This window comes from Taurulus bubalis (genome assembly GCF_910589615.1).
Source record: "Taurulus bubalis genome assembly, chromosome: 9".
NCBI lineage: Eukaryota > Metazoa > Chordata > Actinopteri > Perciformes > Cottidae > Taurulus > Taurulus bubalis.
In genome coordinates this window covers 23986834-24006023 of record NC_136597.1, presented here as the reverse complement: position 1 = coordinate 24006023, position 19190 = coordinate 23986834, and the positions used below count along the sequence as shown (strand labels likewise).

Below are 19190 nucleotides of genomic sequence, written 5' to 3'. Positions count from 1 at the left end.
GACCCGCCCTGCTTCATAGAGAAAAATCGAATGAATGGGAGGAAGCTCTGGGCGATGATTGGCACCGAAATGCGTCCAACCGGCTGGGTTGGACCCGCCAAGGGACGCCGAGCGCAGCCAGTGAGGAGCGCAGGAGGGCGGGGCGGAGCGCGCGGGGTGGGCGGGGCACTTTAAATCAGGCTAGACAAGTGTTGGGGGAGTTGGGGGAGTGTGTGTGATGCTACAACCTCCTTATAAAGGGACTCTCTCTCACGTTGTGGCTCGGAAATTAGAGCACGTTGCCTAAAATTGAGGTCTCCTCCACACACACACACACTCACACGCACGCCGAGAGCCGCTTCGCCATGAGCTGGATGAACGTTGAGGAGACGCTCCGCGGGGCCGAGGCGCCTCTCTTCTGGGTCGGCGCGTTCACCGTGGCCTCGCTGGCGCTGTGGCTGCTCTACAGGCTGCTCTGGGGCTTTAGGATCTGGGTCCTGGGGAACGGCCAGCTGCTCTCTCCGAAGCTGGGCAAGTGGGCAGGTGAGTTTGGGTTCACGTCAGCGTCCAACGCCACCTTTTTTAGACACCACGGTCACGAAGAGGGCAGCTCTCACTAAAGTAGGCAGGTGGACTCCACAACGAGGTTTTATTTTTATTTTTTAAAAGCTCAAACTTCACAAAGCAGAGCTGCATTCTGGTTTCTTTTTAGTGTGTGCGGTTCAAATTCAAGGGGAGGTTGATGTTGCGTAACAAGCGCAGGTAAGCAGCTGATTGACATGGCGAGATAATGGTCCTTATTAGCTCAATTGGTTTCTTTCTCTCCTCCCGCGTCAAACACAGCACAGTCTGTTGTGAGGGGCTCCAGTCAGCGTTTTTTTTACCCACATTTGGAAGCGGTGGTGGGGTGTGTGTTGGGGAAAGGCGGGGGGTGCCCCACATTGGTGAGCCAAGAGCCAAATTGCGCAGGCTATGCGCACTTTTCAGAGAGCTATGTTATGTGGGTGAGCTCTCTCTCTCTCTCTCTCTCTCTCTCTCTCTCTCTCTCTCTCTCTCTCTCTCTCTCTCTCTCTCTCTCAGCCGGCGCACTACTGAACCACATTAGCCCATCCGCATGATGTAGGACAAACCCATGTGTCCAGTTAAAACGTGACCTACATCCAGATAATTTCTTTTTGACTTCTCAAAATGTCACGTTGTTTGTTCCAAACAATTTGACACTTGTGTGTGTTGTTTCTTTTCCTCACATTGTGTATTTTGTGATCAGGCGGTGTTAAGGCGCGCGCGTGTGTGTGTGTGTCGTCGGTTTCTGGTCCCATTTGCCCAATACACGTTAGATGAGATTAAAGCTCCTTTTTAATTGGATTTCACTCTCTAATGTACTTTTTCAACGAGATTGGGAGCGAGTTAGCAGTCCATTTGAAAAAAACAGTGTATTTTGGTTAGGCAGAGTCTGGTCTCACAGGAATCGCCCTGCCATGGCTTGACCCACTTCTCCTATTTGGAGAAGACTGCTGCGTCTGGAGCCTCTTGCTGCGCATTTTTATTTTTTAACCAAACGCTCCCCTTCGCATCAGGATAGGTTGATAATCTCCCTGGAACACCCTTAAACCCGGCGACCCGGATGCTACGAATGCTTGTTGTCTCTCTTTTTTTTTTTTTTATTCATCTTGTAATAACCCAGCTGTTTATCTGCACCGTGACGCACTTTGCCTCCAAATCGTCCTTTTTTACCCCCTTTTTTTGTGACTGGAGCGTTTAATTGATGCGCCTTAAGGGGCAGCGAGACGCATGATGCAAAGGTAGGGTGCCTTAAGGAATGACTAATGTATGGTTCTTCGTGATTCTGCTGGAATATGCGGAGGAATACCGGTGCACACCGATGAGTCATCGCTTGTTCATCGCTTCGTCATCCATTGGTCATATAAGAAATTGTGATTTTTTTCCCCCCATCCCCTCCCAGTATCTTGTCAGATGTCCTGTAGCTCTAACATCGCTTCTCTAACTTTGCATTAAGTATAATCAGTCCAAATCCCATGTGATTCTGTAGAACTCAGTTTAAGAGTGCAATAAATGGTCTCAGGGTTTATGAAAACTGTTAACTTTTCCACACATTAATTCCATCATACTTTTTTTTTCTTTTCTTTCATAAGTAAACTTGCATGCCACTCCCTGAAACCAGTTCTTGGCACCAGTCTGACATGCCAACGGTTGCAGCCATGGCAGGAAGTGAGCAGGTGGAGGAGGGGTTAGCTCATGATGAGGCGTCCTCAGCTGGTTGTACCAGATGTGCAGGTCTGGCCTGCTCTGGCGGCGGTGGTGTGATTTTCTTTCTGAAGCACGTAAAGTGGTGCCACTCCGCCTCCTCACCGTTTCACTAAACGACAGAGGCACCTGTTGCAACAAGTTAAATGACCTCTAACCATTGAATGGCACTGGTATTTGAATGCCCCATAAGCAATAAGGGTGTATGTGAAACTCCAGAAGCTGTAGGAGTTGGCAAGAGTTTCAGTCTTTTTTTCAGTGTATTTTTCCTTTCCACATTCCTTGTGAATCCAGTCTTTCTTGCACAATAACTCTTTTTAGGCTTTGCGTCTCCACATGGCAGTACATGTTCACTGATATATAAAGTGTCTTTGTGGAAAACCTTTTGAAGCTTAAAACAAATCTTCACATTTACCTTTTTTAAAACAAATCAAAAATGCGATTTTATTTAGCTGTACATAAACGTTCTGTCGTTTTAAAAGAAATACTTTTAATAACGGTTGTTTGAGAAATAAGCCACTAGTTTGGTATCTTGACATTCGTGACTTCATGTGATGATGAAAGAGGAACATATTGGCTAGTCGAGCAAGTTATTCATGCTTTTTGAAAAAAAAATCCCACGTCTGCACTTGGCTGAACATGTGCTTTTCCATGTGCACATGGCTGCTGTTGCAACACAGGAGACAACTGGTATTTCCTGGTCAGACAGGTTTGAGTGTTGCAGACAAAGACTGTATAGGGTTGCAGGTGATTGAGGAGAAGTCTGGGAAGCAGTTGGGTCAGATAACTCCCAATTTGCAAGGTCCCAAAAAAAATATATATATATTTTTTAATCCTTCTTTCATGTTATCACCACAAGTCTTTCTATGCTGAAGCTCTGCAGCTCTCACATGCAGAGCAGGGATTTCTCTGGAGTTCCTCTGCTGGTCTTCCCTTAGTGGAGGAGACCCCTAGTGGCAGAGCAGGAGCACTGCAGCAGGATTGAAGGCGGCTTCCCCAGCCTCTCTACTGCACTGTGCATCCATCCATGTCTGCAGCTTACTACTTGTTTGTTTTGAGTGGAGGAATGGCATTTCTTAAGAACATGTCACCTTTTGTGTTTAATTTCTTAGCTGATTTAGAGGAAGACCAACATGTGCATCAGAGGAATGGGAGATTCCTGCATTTAGATACGGATTTATTTTTAATTTCATGGTGTTTTTTTTTTTTTTTTTTTAGCAGGTTAAAGAAACAAATGTATGATGCAGTGTTCAACATGTCTGCTTGTATTTCCAGTGGAGCAGCTGGAATACTCTAATGTGTAGTTGTGCCCAGTTTTCTCCTCTTCGCCCCCCAGCATCTCCTCTTATATAACGGAGCCAGTGTCTGCTCTGTTGCGTGAGAATAAAACTCCATTACAGGGAAGTAGATTAAACCAAAGGGAGCTTTATTTCAAGCGTGGGGTGGGATAGTGATGCGACATGCGCCTTTTAGAAGTTCCTCCCTTTGACATCAGTTTATTGAGAAGGATGCAGCCTTTCATTGGACAAAGACTTGGGTCAGCGCTTTATATTTTAGTTTGCGTTTAATTTAACTCCAGGAATGAATATTGGTGCTGTTTTTCATGGTGTATTAACCCAAACTGCAGGCGAGTCAGAATTAGAAGGCGGCTTTTAATTATCACGAGAATAAATCTCAGGTATAGTTTATGAATAGGCCTTGGGCTTCATTCATGGTAAGGAAAATGCACACATGTGAATGAAATGTTTCGACTGAGGCAGGGTCTCCACGTCTTCAGCCTTGTGAATGTGCTTCCCCCTAGTGCTTTGAGAGAGAGAGAGAGTGTGGGCGAGGGCGAGAACACTGCTGTTCATGTGATGAACACGCTCTGTGACACGTGCCGGAGCCAGGGATGCTGGGTAAAAAAAAAAGGGAGGGGGGAAAAAAAAAACCCTGCATCTCCCTCATTTCAAGCTCTTTTAAGCCCTCCCTTGCCGTGTGTGTGTGTGTGTGTGTGTGTGTGTGTGTGTGTGTGTGTGTGTGTCCTGTAGTTCACTTCTCTCACATTCTCATCCCTCTCTCTTAGTGTTTATTTTCTCATATCTTAAATACTTTCATTCAATGATCAACAAGGTCGTCTACTTGCAATGTGTTGTTTGTAAGTGTTTCACAAACACTTAACGTTTTGTCACTTTATCATATTTTAAGTTATTATACTGGGTTTCCTGAATACTGCCACATGAACATTTCTACATATGACTTCTGGATCTGTAGAAAATTATTAGTTAAAGGTCTCGTCTTCAACTTTTCTTCATTGTTTGATCTGATGTCTTCATTTAATCGTTCGGTCTATATGTCAGAAAATGCCCGCAAGAAAGCCTTTATAAGTTTGCAAAAAAACATTGCTTACTATATAATATAAATGAACCGCATATCTTTTAAATTGTATTAGATAACTGAAAAAAACAAAGATAATTAGGTTTACTGTCAAATAAGACGAAGAGTAAGGCAGCAAATACTATTTGAGAGGCTAAAAGGAGGTAAAGTTTGGTGCAATTTATTGATTACCAAAATCATTTCTCATCAGCTGACCAATCGGCCCCGCTCTGAAATTATTTAAATTCCTCCCATAAAGGTGATATTGAGTGACGGAAGTAAACTGGTATATTAGTCAGAGAATTAATCCCACATTTGCTCATTTTAAGCCACCTGCCATTGAACTTAACCAGAGTTTGCTCAACTCTCTGGTTTAACCACATTTCACACTCCAAGATAACAAGGGTATCAAGTGCAATAGTGGAAGAAGCTGCTCGGTCTCATTATCCAAACACACAATACTGGACCACTAACATATTTGGAATTAGTGGTTTATTGCTGCCTTTTGTTCAGTTGGTTTCAGTCCAACATGCCAGAGAAGCAGTTGGTTCAGTTGAAATGTACTCTGAAGGTGTTCACGTCAGAAGAATGTATGAAGTCATGTTCTCATCCAAGTCGTTGCGTAACCGTCGTAGAGGTCACACAAATCCTCTGTGAACGTCCAATAAACCCTTTCAGATAAGAGTGATTTATGACCTGGGTTTTGATTTTTACGTTTTATTGTTTGAGCAAAACTCACACAAACTGTTTGGCTGTCAGGTTATGGTTTGACTGAAGGCTCATAAATCCTTGATGGATGAAAAGGCGTCTGTTCGTAGGAACGGCTGCATAACTATGATGGGTATGTCATAAAAAGTATTTAGAATACAAGCTACTTTTAAAGTATCTTTCTCATGCATTCTTTTTTCATCAATATCTGTGTCACAAATCGCCTTTTCAGTCAGGGCCATGTGTGTGTGTGTGTGTGTGTGTGTGTGTGTTTCCCCTCACCAGACTGCAGCAGGTGACTTCACTGACTGAAGGAGTGTTAATCAGAGAGGACGGACTAATAAAGTGAAATCGCCTGCTGCCCGCTTTGTTTGACTTTAACTCCACACAGTGCAATCTGTCAATGTCTTTAATGGCCCGCCGTCAAACGGCTGAACTTTCTTTCCTGCACAAAAGTCTCAATTCAAGTAATTGTGTTTTTTATTTTTTAAACAAAGCATGTGACTAAGGTGGGAGGGGGATGCGACTGTTTTGCTCTGTGCCCAAATATAGATGCTGCTTCTATCTTGGGCCGCTTTGAAGTGCATGTTCTCTTTCTGTCTCCCCTCATTTCTCCCTCTCCTCCCCATCACGCTTTATTTTTGTCTACTTTTATATCACCCATGTGACTTTCCTCCCCTGCTATTTAAAGCAGCCCGTGTGTGTTTTTTGAATGTCGAAGGTGGGCGGATGGAGTGTGTGTTTTTTTGGGGGGGGGGGGGGATTGCTGTCTTTGGATCCTCTGCTGCATCCCTCCCTCCATCTTTTTCTCTCTCTCCTCTCTCTGAGGTGGGAGGGGCTGCTCGTTGATAGGCGAGTTTGGGGTGCGACAGATTACATAACGGTACGTAACGAGAGCGTACGGGGCATACAAGGACCGCAGTCTCTCCTCACTGAGAATCTTAATTGGGGATTTGGTGATGTTGGGGGGGTTAGCTCAGTATCGCTCGTCTTTGCATAGGAAGTTGAATAAAAAATAAAAAAAACATCACCCTGTGGGGAACTGATATAAGACCAATGCCCGCTTTCTTTACAACTAAACTCACTACGTCCACTTATTTTACTAATCAGCACACCTTCATCATGAGGGAATTCAAATGTATCTGAATCTCTATAAATACTTTCTGTGTGAATGTATATATTTTTAGTTTAACTTAACGCATGCCTTCCATCATGCATTCAACGTCAATCTAAATCAAAAGTGGGTTTAGTATTTTCTTTTTTCCCCACTGCTCATCAGATCTCTTTGCGTGTGTTTTTTTTTTATCTCAGCCTGCAGTGCTCATCTGGGCTTCAGGTGGAGGGCTGAGGATGCAGCAGCAGCCTGGTCGTCGTGGTGATGGTGGTGGTGGTGGTGGGGGGGATCTTGTTGGTATTCAGGTGCTGCGGCAGGCAGGCAGCCAGGCAGGCAGCTCCCAGACGAGGCAGTGCAGGCGCGCTGCTATTTTTACTCCTCCTGCTGCTTTTTTTAGACCCTCGGAATAGTGAGCAGGCAGCGGCAGGGGCTGCTCCACTGCTAGGGAGGGAGGGAGGGAGGGAGGGAGGGAGAGAGACAAAAGGCTGGGGGATGTCAATACCTCTGGACGTGATGCGCGCCGCAAATGCGCCCCCGTCAGGTCGCTTCTGATCCACCATGGTGGACCAGTAAGGCGTTGGGATGGATGGAGGGGAAACTGGGAATGAATGAGAGGCTCGCATCCCCATCCTCCAGCACACGCACAAATACATTCATGGGTTCACACGCGGCTCTTCCTCAGCCTCTCCCAAATCTCCATCTTTTATTCCTCCATTGTACACACCACTCATACGCGGTTGCCCCGTCAACACACATTCAACCCTTTGTTGTCGGCGTGCGTCAGGAGCGCTGCTGTCAGTCACGTGCTCGCTTGCGTAGATCCTCCTTTTTCCTTTTTTTGTTGTTGCATTACATCTGTGTGTTTGTCACAGATGTAATACGTTGCTCACGTGAGGGGAATTAATTCCTGCTGGGAGCACTGGGGTGTTTGATGTACACGCAGAACACAATGTCCACAAATACCATTGTACGGTTCTGTCACAGTGGAAAGAGTTGACTTCCATTTCCCTCTCCGTCGTTTGTGCAGCGTCCAGCGTAGCTTCATGTTTGAAGGGTTGCCAGCTTTTGGTGGAATAATTGGCATCCCATTTTATTCTGTTGAATTTCAGGCGTAGGTGTTCATCCGTAATATTTGCCTTTCTTGAATCGTTGCACTAAGGATGGCTGATGGCAACTCCAAGTCAAAAAGGAAATGTCTTAAGACCCGAGAGGAACTCCGTCATCCGACTGTGCTGGCCCCCAATTGTGCATGTACACACACACACACACACACACTTCTCTCACTCACTCCTCGAGATGTTTATTGAGAAAATGGTGCTGTTAACTAATTAGTGGGAGGAGTGTCGTCATTCATAAGTACAGCATGAGGATCATGGGGGTTGTGGAGACTGAGCATCAGACCCTGCAGAGTGGAAAATCACAATTTCAGATGGAAATGGAGGCATTATTTGCAAATCAGCCCCAACATATATGGCCTCCCACTATTCCAAACACCCAACAAAATCTTTTGTTGAACAAAAGAAGTGATAAGTAATCTGTCTTAAATAGTTTGAGTGTTCAAGTCACCTTATCGTCAAGAAAATCTTGTAAATTGCGATTTTTATGAAATTAGATGACGAACGTAATCTTTGACCCTTGCAGCATGAGAACGTGTTGCTGAAAGATTGATTTGCATGCGCTTTAAAGGCTCAATTCACAGCTGAATGGCAGCATCGCCTCTAATTTCAAAAGACACAACCCTGCAGCACACTGGGCTAACGGACGGGTTTTACTCGTTGTTTAGTGATGAGAAGATGGGAGTTTAAAGCCTGAAAGTTCATTTTGTTCTTTTTTTTTTTTTTTAAATGCCCAGCATGCGTCGCCTGAACTAGAGTCTGACACATTGCATATGTTCTTTACTGTCCTGCCACATGTGTGTCTTGGTGCATAACACATTCTTGCACGCTCTCCTGTCAGGTTAGGGTTGAACCGCCGACGCGATACGTGCATTTTTAACACTTTCTCGCACGCACGGTTCAACTATCAGTCATGCGAGCAGGTGACATCCCACCGGCCTTTCTTTGGGGTAATTTCCCGTCCCATGTGACAAGAAATGTGGCTCTTCTTGTTGTAGTTTGCGTCTTTTCTTCCTCCTCCAAAGTACCGTAGGCCTCGTTGGGAGAAGCTACTCCTCATCAGTCTGTATACCTCGCTTGTTGGAACAATAAGTCTCAGAAAAGGTTGTCTTGCTGTTGCCATCGATCAACCGTGTCACGCCGGTCGTGTTGACTTTTCATGATCTAAACGGTGTCCTCATCCTCACCGCTTTCCTGCAAAACGTGCATGAGTGACAGCCACAATGTGTAATATAATATCTCTGTTCTTCTGGCACGTGTGTGTGTGTGTGTTATAGATCGTTGTAACCTCTATAGCTCATGAAACCAATAAGCCTCATTCACTTGCAGGTTAAATTAGGCAGAAGCTGATTTTATGCCGAGGCTGTTGTTGTCTCCATCCCCCCCCCCCCTCAGCCATTTTACTTTGCAGCGAATGCAGCCTCTCCCTGTTTGCCCCCACCTGCCTCTGCAGCGAGAGCCTGCTTTGGTACGACCCGCGCCCATTGAGGCTTTTCTGCCGCGGAGCGTTTCATTCTTAACACGGGGGGGAAGGTTTAAAAATAACCAGGGATTCTGCTCCCCTCTTTTCACTTTTGACTTTGTGCTACTCTCACTCCTCTTCTCTCACTCACTTGTTCTTCTCCTCCTTCTCTCCTCCACCGCCATCTCTATTCTGTCTCTTTCTCCTTCACTCATTCGTTCTCTTGCTTCGCTCCAGTTCTATTTTTAGCCGCCCCTAGGATCCCTCCCTACCCCACTTCACCCTCCTCTTCTCTGCTGCTCCATGTTCGTCATCACTCCCTCCTCTCCGCATCCCCTCTCTCATCTTGTCTTTTTTTTTTTTTTTTTTCCAGCTCTTTGCCAGAGAATGTCCTCTACCTCTATTCATCTTTCATCAAGCCTGGTTGATAATATATTCATGATGCACAACTATGTGTGTGTATTTGCAAGTATCCCCAATCCCTCCTCACCACCACCTTTTTCTTTTTTTGGTGTCGTTTCGTCCCCCATCCTTCCATCCATCCTCCCTCAGTCAGTCAAGAAGGAGCTGGGGTTGATGGGCAGTGAATGTTTAAAAATAGCCCTGCTTGCTTTACAAGGTGAGGAGAACTCGGCGTAGAGGAAGAACATCAGCTCCCTCTCTCGGTCTGCCTTTCCCCACAATTCGGCCACTTTGTCATCTTTTTGTTGCACTTCTGATAAATCTTTCCTCTTGATGATTTGTATGTGTTGACAAACTGTTCTGATCCGCTCTGCTTTCCCACCATTCTCCCTCGCTCCACCTTTTTGTCTAAACTGCAGATTGACAAGATTTTAACCTTGCCAGTAGATAAACAGATGTCTTGTAAACCATATTGTCTTTGCATCACAGGAGCTGCTCCCAGTGAGGTGTGTGTGTGTGTGTGTGTGTGTGTGTGTGAATCCTACACTGTCTTCTATCTTTGTTCTGCTTCAATCTATACCATCTTATCGCCGCCGCTGTACAATCTCCGTCCCCTCTGTTGTCTTTGTACTTTAATCTTTGTGATTTGACTCCTATCTATATTATCCTGCAGTTATTTGCAAATCTGCTGCAAAATCAACTTCCTTTTTTTTTTTGTGTGTGCAGCTTGAGAATGGACACCCTCCTCGTAAAAATAAAACAATGCTGTGATATTAAAGCTTAGAGAGGCTTTCCTGAATCGTAGATGAATAGTGTTGCGGGGTGTGGCCACCAATGGATTTGCTCCACACTAAAGTCTTACATTAACTCCAGACACCTGGGAGCGGTCGAACCTGCTGCGAAGGCGTGTTGCAAGTCTGTGAACAAAGAGGATCATTTTTGTGCCTTTTTGTGTACATGCACAACGGTTGTAAGATGCAAAGATAATACATAATAAGGTGTAGATGCCTGAGCAGTGTGTCAGGGAGAAGCCGGCGCTGCTGATGTAATTTGCAGTTTGACGCGACTCCGAGGGCCGAGATTCAAAATCCAAAGTGAAACCATGCGTTCAATCGCATTGTTAATTCTCGAGGAACACCTTTCTTTTTCCTTTTTGGGGACTTTTTTTTGAAGAACACCATACTCTCCCTCATTCGTTGAACAGAAGTTGACTCGACCCCGGGCCACAGTGTTGTGAAGAGAACCTGAACTCACCTCCTTTTCCTCTTCTGTCTCTTTCCAGTTGTGACGGGAGCCACGGATGGAATCGGGAAATCCTACGCGGAGGAGGTGAGGCTCCTGGACCCTTATTTATTTCATTTCTTCCACGGCGAAGCTGTGACTCACACACACCGTATTCACTCATAGGCCACAGGAGGGGAGAGCTCTTATGGGCCTATTAACGTGGAAGAGAGTCCACACACACACACACACACACACACACACACACACACACACTTCAAAACAGGCTCGTCAACAAGAGCTCATACAGATGGAATGAGCACACGTTGAATAGAGGTGACCCTGCCACGTGTTGGGCCCGTACTAGTGTCTGTGTGCTGGCTGGATGGTGTAGTCGTGTAGGGCCTTTGACTCACACTGTTGCTGTTGGTGCTACGGCGGTTTTTATGCATGTTTTATGCAGAAACCACCTCTGCGCCCTAAACTGCGGCATTTCAAATCCTTTTGGAATACACAAGGAGATTTGCTCGTCGTGCACAGACGCTCACAAAGATCGACTGGGCGGAAGAAGCTCGTGCTGATTTGAGTCTTTGTGCAAAAGAGTCGGGTCAGAATAGGAGACAAGTTGAGGAAAATACAGTCTCAGCTCTCAAGCCCTCAAAGTCTCTTCTGGCAGCGTGCTTCTAACATAGGGAGCACAACACGTTGGTTTACACATGCAGATGGAGATGAGATGAACTTACAGCTACTGAATGCATGTTGGATGATCTGTTATCGTTGCTTTTCCAGAGCCAGAGTTAAATCATACTTATGGGAAGTTGAGAAATGCAAATCAAACCAACATTTCATGATGGTCAACTTGTGCGTTCGTTGCTAACTGTGATTTCCTGTCTAGCTGGCTCGTCGAGGATTTGCCATGATGTTGATCAGTCGCTCCCAGGACAAGCTGGACGACGTGGCCAGGTCACTTGGTAAGTGTGTGTGTGTGTGTGTGTGTGTGTGTGTGTGTGTGTGTGTGTGTGTGTGTGTGTGTGTCTCCACAACATCACTGAATCCTGTTTGAGGTTGAGAGCACTGAGTGGGCAGATGAGGATGTGTGTATGGGACGGTGGTGACTACAGGGTTTCCCAGGCCCAGATAAGAGGGCTACAATGCCCTACAGCAGGAGTTTGAAAAGAGAAAAATAATCATTCCTCTGCTAAGTTAGGCTTTTTGTTTTCAGTTGTTCTTTTTGAAACCACCTGTTCCTCCGAGGTCTTTGTTGGGAATGAGACCTGCCTTTTCTCATTCGCGTCTAGATAGTTGGAATATGAGCATCATAATGAAAGCGAAAACTTTTCTTATCCTCCTCCCCTCTGGGCCGTCTCCAGATTTGAACAAAGACTGTGTGTGTGTGTGTGTGTGTGTGTGTGTGTACCCCCACCCATTCAAAAAGTGCCCTCTACCTGACTCGCTCTCTTTCCATCTGTCTCTGACGTCTCCCACAGCGCAATTTCCCCTGTCGTGCTTCGAGTCCACCGAGGGGGCTGATGGGAAGTCACGGGATGCCAAACTCTGGTTTTACCATTTTCTTTGACCTGGACTCAAAGTGGTCATGGTGACTAACCATAAACTGGATAAAGATTTCAGAAAGGCTTTCACCCCCTTATGCTCATTTTTAAAAGCCCTCTAAGGTTCCCCCTTTTTCTTTTTTAACGTCTTGTCTCAATTTTGAATATACACAGTCACACTAATCTTTGCCGAGGCACATCCCAGGAATTTTCCTCTTATAACTCCCTCCGCCGCCTATCAGCTAAACGAGTCTTTGGACAATAAATTGTAATTGCAGCAGGCGCGTCAAACACGACGAGGGTGTGGGAGGGAGGAGGTGGAGAAGCTCGCTCGGCTGGTTTGTTGGTACGCAGTGCCCTCTTCAGTTCTAGTCTGACAGCTTCATGCTCCACTCATTTGAATGGATCCTGGGCTTTTGGAACTCTGTCGGGCCTCGTAATGCCGGCTGATTTGTGACACAAGTATGATAATGAGTGTCTAGCGTGAAGACAAGATGACTAATCTTCAGACAAAGTCTAGAAGGATGCATGTTTGTTTTCACAACTCTACAATGTAACTTTCATTCCCACAGGCGCCTTAATATCATTGTAAACCTTTTTTTAAGTTAATGCAACATCTGTTTCCCTCCCTTCCCAGAGGACCAGTATAAAGTGGAGACCAGGACCATTGCAGTTGACTTTGGCATGTCGGACATCTACGACACAATCGAAAAGGGGCTGATTGGTCTAGAAATTGGAGTTCTGGGTAAGAGCACCATTCCTTTAGTTTCCCCCCCAGTGATGATTTGCAGGCACCAGTTGCATGTCGACATATTTGAAAAAGATTGCAGTTGCTGCAAGAACCTGTTGTATTGCAGACAGAGGAGAGAGAAAGAGCAAGACAAACTCGTAGCACTTGACATTAAATAGGCTGTGTATATCCACATTGTATTGTTATTTGATGCGTTTGCAGCAGGAGGTTGAGACGCTTCATGTAGTCAGAAGTATTACAGATCGTACATAATTCATGAGGCTGGTGTTCTGTACATAACCGTGCATAGTTTGGCCTTTTGTTTGGTTTTTGGCAAAGTGCCCTCCTGGACTTCTCTGCATGCATCAGCCATGTAGAATCGCACAACACCGATAAAATATATATATATTGTTCAAATGTAAGGTGATGACATTTCCTGGTTCTCTCTGATCCGTAATTTGAATTCTATCTATTTTTAAACTTCCTTAGTTTAGACTTGAAGTGACTTCTTTGTAGAGTTTGTCGGGTAAAGTTGGGAATGTGCACCTTGATGACTGAGGTTTGAGGTGTGGTTGAGTCACTGTAAAATTGTTGAGTAAGAGCTATGACGCACAAAAGATGAATACTCTTTTGTGCATTACAATCCAAAAAATGGTTGGAGCATGCATTCTTAAAGTCTGACACTATTGTGCAACCGATGTCCCGACTCATGGTAAATGTTTTAAAGTTGCATCAAAATGTCATTTCAGAAGTTGAATGCTGAAGGAACTCTTTGTCCTCTTTTTTTTTTTTTTTTTTTTTTTTAATGACGCCAATTGTGCTCTACTGGTTGTAAGGTGTGGCTGTCTAATGTGGAGTGAAATGCCTGTTTCTATCTTGTTAGCTTCTGCTGCCACCTAGTGGTAGAAACTGGACCTAGTTTTATTGCTCAAGCACCAGTTTTTCTTTGTGAAAACAATGTAGAATACATGTTTTTTCTTTCCTCAACAGTCAACAATGTTGGGGTGTCCTACCCGTACCCTGAGTATTACCTCCAAATTCCCGATCTTAACGAGGTGAGCGTCTTATTGAATCTTTATTTGAAAATGGGGATGCTGATGGCAAAGAGTGAGATCTGACTCGTCTAAGCCTGCGAACGAGAACACACATTAAAATGTATTGTCTTTGTCTCGTTGCATAGGTTATTTGTTGTTGCCTCAAGTTTACCAATCCTCTGCTCTCTACTCTGAGGCATAATCGTACACGTGGTTGTTTATCTGTCCTGTTTCCTGTGTTTCAGTTCATCACAAACATGATCAACGTGAACGTCACCTCAGTGTGCCAGGTGAGTTAGTCTCCAATGACTTTACACACTTTAGCCCTTGCAGGGGAGGAAATGTATTCAAAATACCTACAACCACATATTTATATCCCACCCTAGTGTTCAAAGTTTCAGTTTTCCTCCTCACTTTTTCCCCCTTTTTGTTCTTCTCCTCTTATTTTCCCTCCTCTTCTGCCGTTTCTGCCATGGTACCTGCAGTGTCTCAGTAGTTCCCAAAGCAACGGTGGACTACACCAACGCTGTCTGTACTCGCCACCCGCGCAACTCTCTCTCTGTCGGTCTCCGCCTCTCTCTCTTTCCCTCCTTACTTTTAGTTTGATTTAATAATACAAAATAAAACTGTTTCCCAGTCCCCTGAAGTTTCCTTCATGAGTTTTATCATTGTTTTTGTTTGACAGCTGACATTAACTGGGCTTGTTGTTTACAGATGACCCGTCTGGTGTTGCCCAGAATGGCTGAGAGGTGAGTTAAATGATCCGCTTCCATGTTTTGCGACATGACTGCAGTCAGACATCAGTGTTGTGAATGGGAGGGAGAGGAATGTGGCACAGAGGAATCAGAAAATGCAAGAAAACCTTGTTGATTTCCAAGAGCTGCTATTTGGGAGGTTACACTTTATACATATTTATTTTTGTATCTGGAAGGGGGATAAGAAATCCTCACCCAGCCCTTTCCATCTCTCTCTCTTTTCCTCTCCTCCTTTGTTCGCAATGCTGACGGGCTTTCAATTCTCACAAAGTGCTCTTCCCACCCGATTGGCTGCTCGGTTCACACGTGACTCCCGCTGGCCAATAGCAGCGCAGGCACATTTGGTGCCATGTGAGGCTGGAGCGTCGCTTCACTACATCACTGCAGCAACAGGCTGCCATGGCAACACACACACAGTTCTAGTGTGTGTGTGCTGAATGTGTGCAGACACACAGGGTTCCCACTGGCATGGAAAATCTTTTCAAAGTTTATGGATTTGAAGAGGGAAAATAAAATAAGGACAGAAAATGCATTTAGTGCACTGTTCTGGGATCAGTGCTTCACTTCGTGAGGGAAGCCCTGTGGCGTAGCTCCTCTTTTTCATTCAAGACTCTGATGCTGTTAGTCACATCTCAGACAACAAAGCAACGTTCTTGTCCTAAATCTACCTGGTTGTGTTTCTCAGGTCCAAAGGTGTCGTCCTGAACATTTCCTCCGCCAGCGGCATGTACCCACTCCCTCTGCTTACACTTTATTCTTCCACAAAGGTATGCGCTGTACCTGCCAGTCACTCGTAAACAAGATCTCTGGAAACTGAATTGTGTCTTTCTATTGGTCGATATCTTGCTGTTGTTCATGACGCTTATTTGACCATTTGGCAGTTTTGATGACATCAGACCGACATTTATCAGACTGACGTGATCATATTTTCCATCCTTCTATGTGCAGGCTTTTGTGGATTTCTTCTCTCGTGGCCTTCAGGAGGAGTACAGGCGTCAGGGCGTCATCATTCAGGTGAGTTTGGGGTTTATTTTGGGCCGGGGGATTTGGATTTCCTACTAACTTTGAGATCGTACCACTCCATCTCAGATTTATCTTAAAAGAAGTTACAAAATCCAACGTGTTGCTCTCGGACAATAATGCCATGAATACACATTCATGCATGATGCATCTTTACAGTGGGTGCTTTTTTGAAAATGTGTTGTTCCACACAAGGCTTGTTTGTTCTGTTTTTATCACCTGTAGTGTCCACTCTTGTGCCACCTTGTGGTGGAAGAGTGTACTGCAGTTTCACCTCAGCAAACCCGGAGTGTGCTTTCACCTGATGACCCCAGTCACCAGACAGTTTACAGCAAATATTGTATGGGTTTTGAAATGTGATTTAAGTATATCTGGCAGGGCCATTGGTCAGAAGGACACGAGACAAATGTTTGTGCCACAAATCGGGAGTTTAACTGTAGGAGTTTGATATTTAAATCAAGAAACAAGAGGCTCAATGCAAACAAATTATCTATCTCAAATGTAATAATTTTACATGGTAAATCTGCCTCACGCCACAGTGCCAGATCCTCCAGATGAAATTAATGAATTGCACACTTTATTTGTTCGTCTCACGTTTTCCCTTTGTGTCGCTGCAGAGCGTGCTGCCCTTCTTCGTGGTCACTAAAATGACTCGTATCCGGAAGCCCACCCTGGACGTGCCCACACCAGATCGCTATGTGGCAGCTGAGCTCTCCACTGTGGGTCTGCAAGGCCAGACCAATGGCTACTTCCCACACGCTGTCATGGTAAGCAGTGGAAACCTTAAAGTCCCTATCCAGGAATGCAATAAGTAAAACGCCAATGTTGCTCTTAATCTGGCTGGTGATAGTTGGTTTCAATGCACCTTTCAAATTGAAATGTATATTTAGTTGCAACACACATCAGTCCAGGCTGTATTTTGTCTTATATGTGGAAACTATTAATAATGCTGTAAAATAATGGAAATGGGAGCATTTGATACGTTGCAAGTCATACAGTTTGCACTTGTTTTTCCTTAAATGTTTTAGATGCTCTACAATTTGTATAGTTGACTTAAAACACACCCTTTTTTTTTTTTTTCAAGATTTCTTGGAAAAGGTTTTTCAATTATTTTTACGTTTTTATATTAAGATGAAAGCTATATAGAAATGTTCTTTGCAAACGTATGCACTTTTTATTTTTTGTTTATTTTATTTATTGCCTTTCTTTCCTCGCAGGGTTGGCTGACCACCAAGCTGGTGCCGTGCAACATCGTCATCCTCTATGGCGCCAGAATGAACCGCCTGCAGCGCACCGGGTACCTGCGGAGGAAGAAGCTGCGGGAGCAGAGGAACGGAGACAGTTTGAAGAACGATTAGGAAGACGGCTGACGAATCTGCAGGCAGCCCCTCTGGTCTGACCCCGGCTCGGCGTTTAAAGGAAAGCGGAGATTGTGTTTTTGTATCTGTGTGGCTGATCCTCCTGGCTGAGAGCTCACATGTGTGCCTTCAGTTAGTTCGCACGTCAAAGCATGTGTACGACTCTGCCCTGATGAGATTTTTGTCTGGAGAGAAATGGCCAAAGAAGGAATGGGGCTGAAATGAAAACACAATGCTGCTCATGACGAAGGACAATAATACATTTAGATACTGATGGTGGAGATAATGCAACAAAAAAATAGTGATTTGTTAACCCTGCTGTTGTAAGCAGTGGACAATGGTGGTGGGCATCTTTTATATATATATATATATTTGTATAATTTATTTTATATTTAGAATGAACACACAAGCTAAACTCTGACCTTTTTTAAAGACTAGCTTTCAACCTAGTTCTGTTTACAAATCCATGAGCCATTTATTGATGGCAATTTCTGCTTTCCATCACGTCTATTAACTTTCATTACTGAACTGCCATCGTCATGCATTGGCTTTTTCTTCACCTTTTTTTTTTTTTTTTTCTATATTCTTGCGTGTTAACAATACTTAAATTTATGTGTTGTGGTGGGTTGTTATTGCACCAATTATTTTACTTGTTAGAAACCGAAGTTTTTCAGAGTTATCATTAGCTATGTGGTATTCATCACAAGTGCCTTCTACTGAGAATGAATGCAAAAGATTCTCGGACAAACAAGCGGTTGTCTAGTTCAGAATGTATTCTGCAAAGATGTAATTCAGCTGTTGCGATGTCCATGTGAACTACATAGCTGTGCCATTTTGTGCCTCTTTTAATCAAAAATGTAAACCTTAACAGACAAAGGAAAACCTCTAAACTGCTGCACATTACATACAGTAGTTCCTCCAGTGTTCTTTGGAAGGATTTCACAGGGATAGAGAATATTTCCTACAGTTGTAAACTAAAATGCTCATTGCCTACAGACTGCTTCAAAAATAGGAGAACTGCTCCTCCTCACAGTTGGTGCACAATTGAATATCCTGTACGACTTGGTCTGACCTGTGCCTTTAACTAAGTGGTCTTGTGAATGGGTATCCTTTTTTGTAACAAGCCTTTTTTTAAATATGTTTGGAAATTGAAATGATTAAATTGGAATTTCTATGTGTAAAATACACTGTTTATATAGCTGGCAACTTGTGTTTTCTACTGTTTGTTAATAAAAGTTCTGGCATATGGCATAGTGTTGTGTAATTGTGTTCATTTTTCTCCCCCTCATAGCTGACATTATGACAGCCTGAGTTTTTTTGGGATGGTACTGTATGAAATCCAGACGGTGGTGGACGAAGTCATACTCTTTATTAAAAGTATAGTAGTGTAGGTAAAATACCTCCCTTATTGTGTACTTTTATTATAAAAGTGTGAGTTATGTAGAATGAGCGTTCCCGTTCTAAATGTTCTAATATACTGCAGTTATTATACTATTGTATTATTTGCACATCTGGATCACAATAGCCAAAGACTAGAGGCAGAGAGACAACGAATGGATTATAAATGTGGGGTTCAGTTGGTAAATTATATATATTGGGAGAAGGTCTGGATGCTTCCACATGAATACCTTGTGAATAAAGCCAATTATTCATAAATATCACCATGCCAATAACTACATGTATACATTTTAAACTGCTCTTTCCGGGATGAATATTCAAAAACAGTTTTCACCTTTTTTGTCATTGTTCTCAAACTACTATTTTTCTACGATACATTTGATGTTTGTACTTTCTAAATTCATGAATGTAAATTGATCAATATTTTTATTTTTCTAACTATTTTTTTGTCTTCCTGGAAGGATGTTCGGCAATATGTGAAATTAACAAGAAACTAAATATCTAAATCTTATATCATATTTTACTATTAATGCATTCTTGTTCAATTATTGTATCACTTGCATCCTGAATCTGTATTATATTCTCTTGGTTGGTCAAATACAAATAAAAACTACATTTACAAAAAGAACAAGAAGGAACCTATTTACGGATCTCAGTTCCGGGTAGGACTTATTTTTGTGTAACACACGTGGCTGTCAGACGTCTCCACTGTCGAGAAACGTCT

At 43.8% G+C, this 19190-nt stretch overlaps 1 protein-coding gene across 1 annotated transcript; it reads left to right on the top strand.

The window, feature by feature from the left end:
• Positions 1-344: 344 nt before the first annotated feature.
• On the top strand, positions 345-18319 carry hsd17b12a (hydroxysteroid (17-beta) dehydrogenase 12a; the record flags this gene model as incomplete). The annotated part of the gene is made up of 11 exons (XM_079223479.1): positions 345-522; positions 10683-10729; positions 11517-11592; positions 12809-12916; positions 13892-13956; positions 14181-14225; positions 14650-14684; positions 15376-15457; positions 15639-15704; positions 16328-16477; positions 16928-18319. The coding sequence occupies 11 exons, from the start codon at positions 345-347 to the stop codon at positions 17066-17068; spliced, it is 993 nt and encodes a 330-aa protein (XP_079079605.1). The 3' UTR covers positions 17069-18319.
• Positions 18320-19190: the final 871 nt, after the last annotated feature.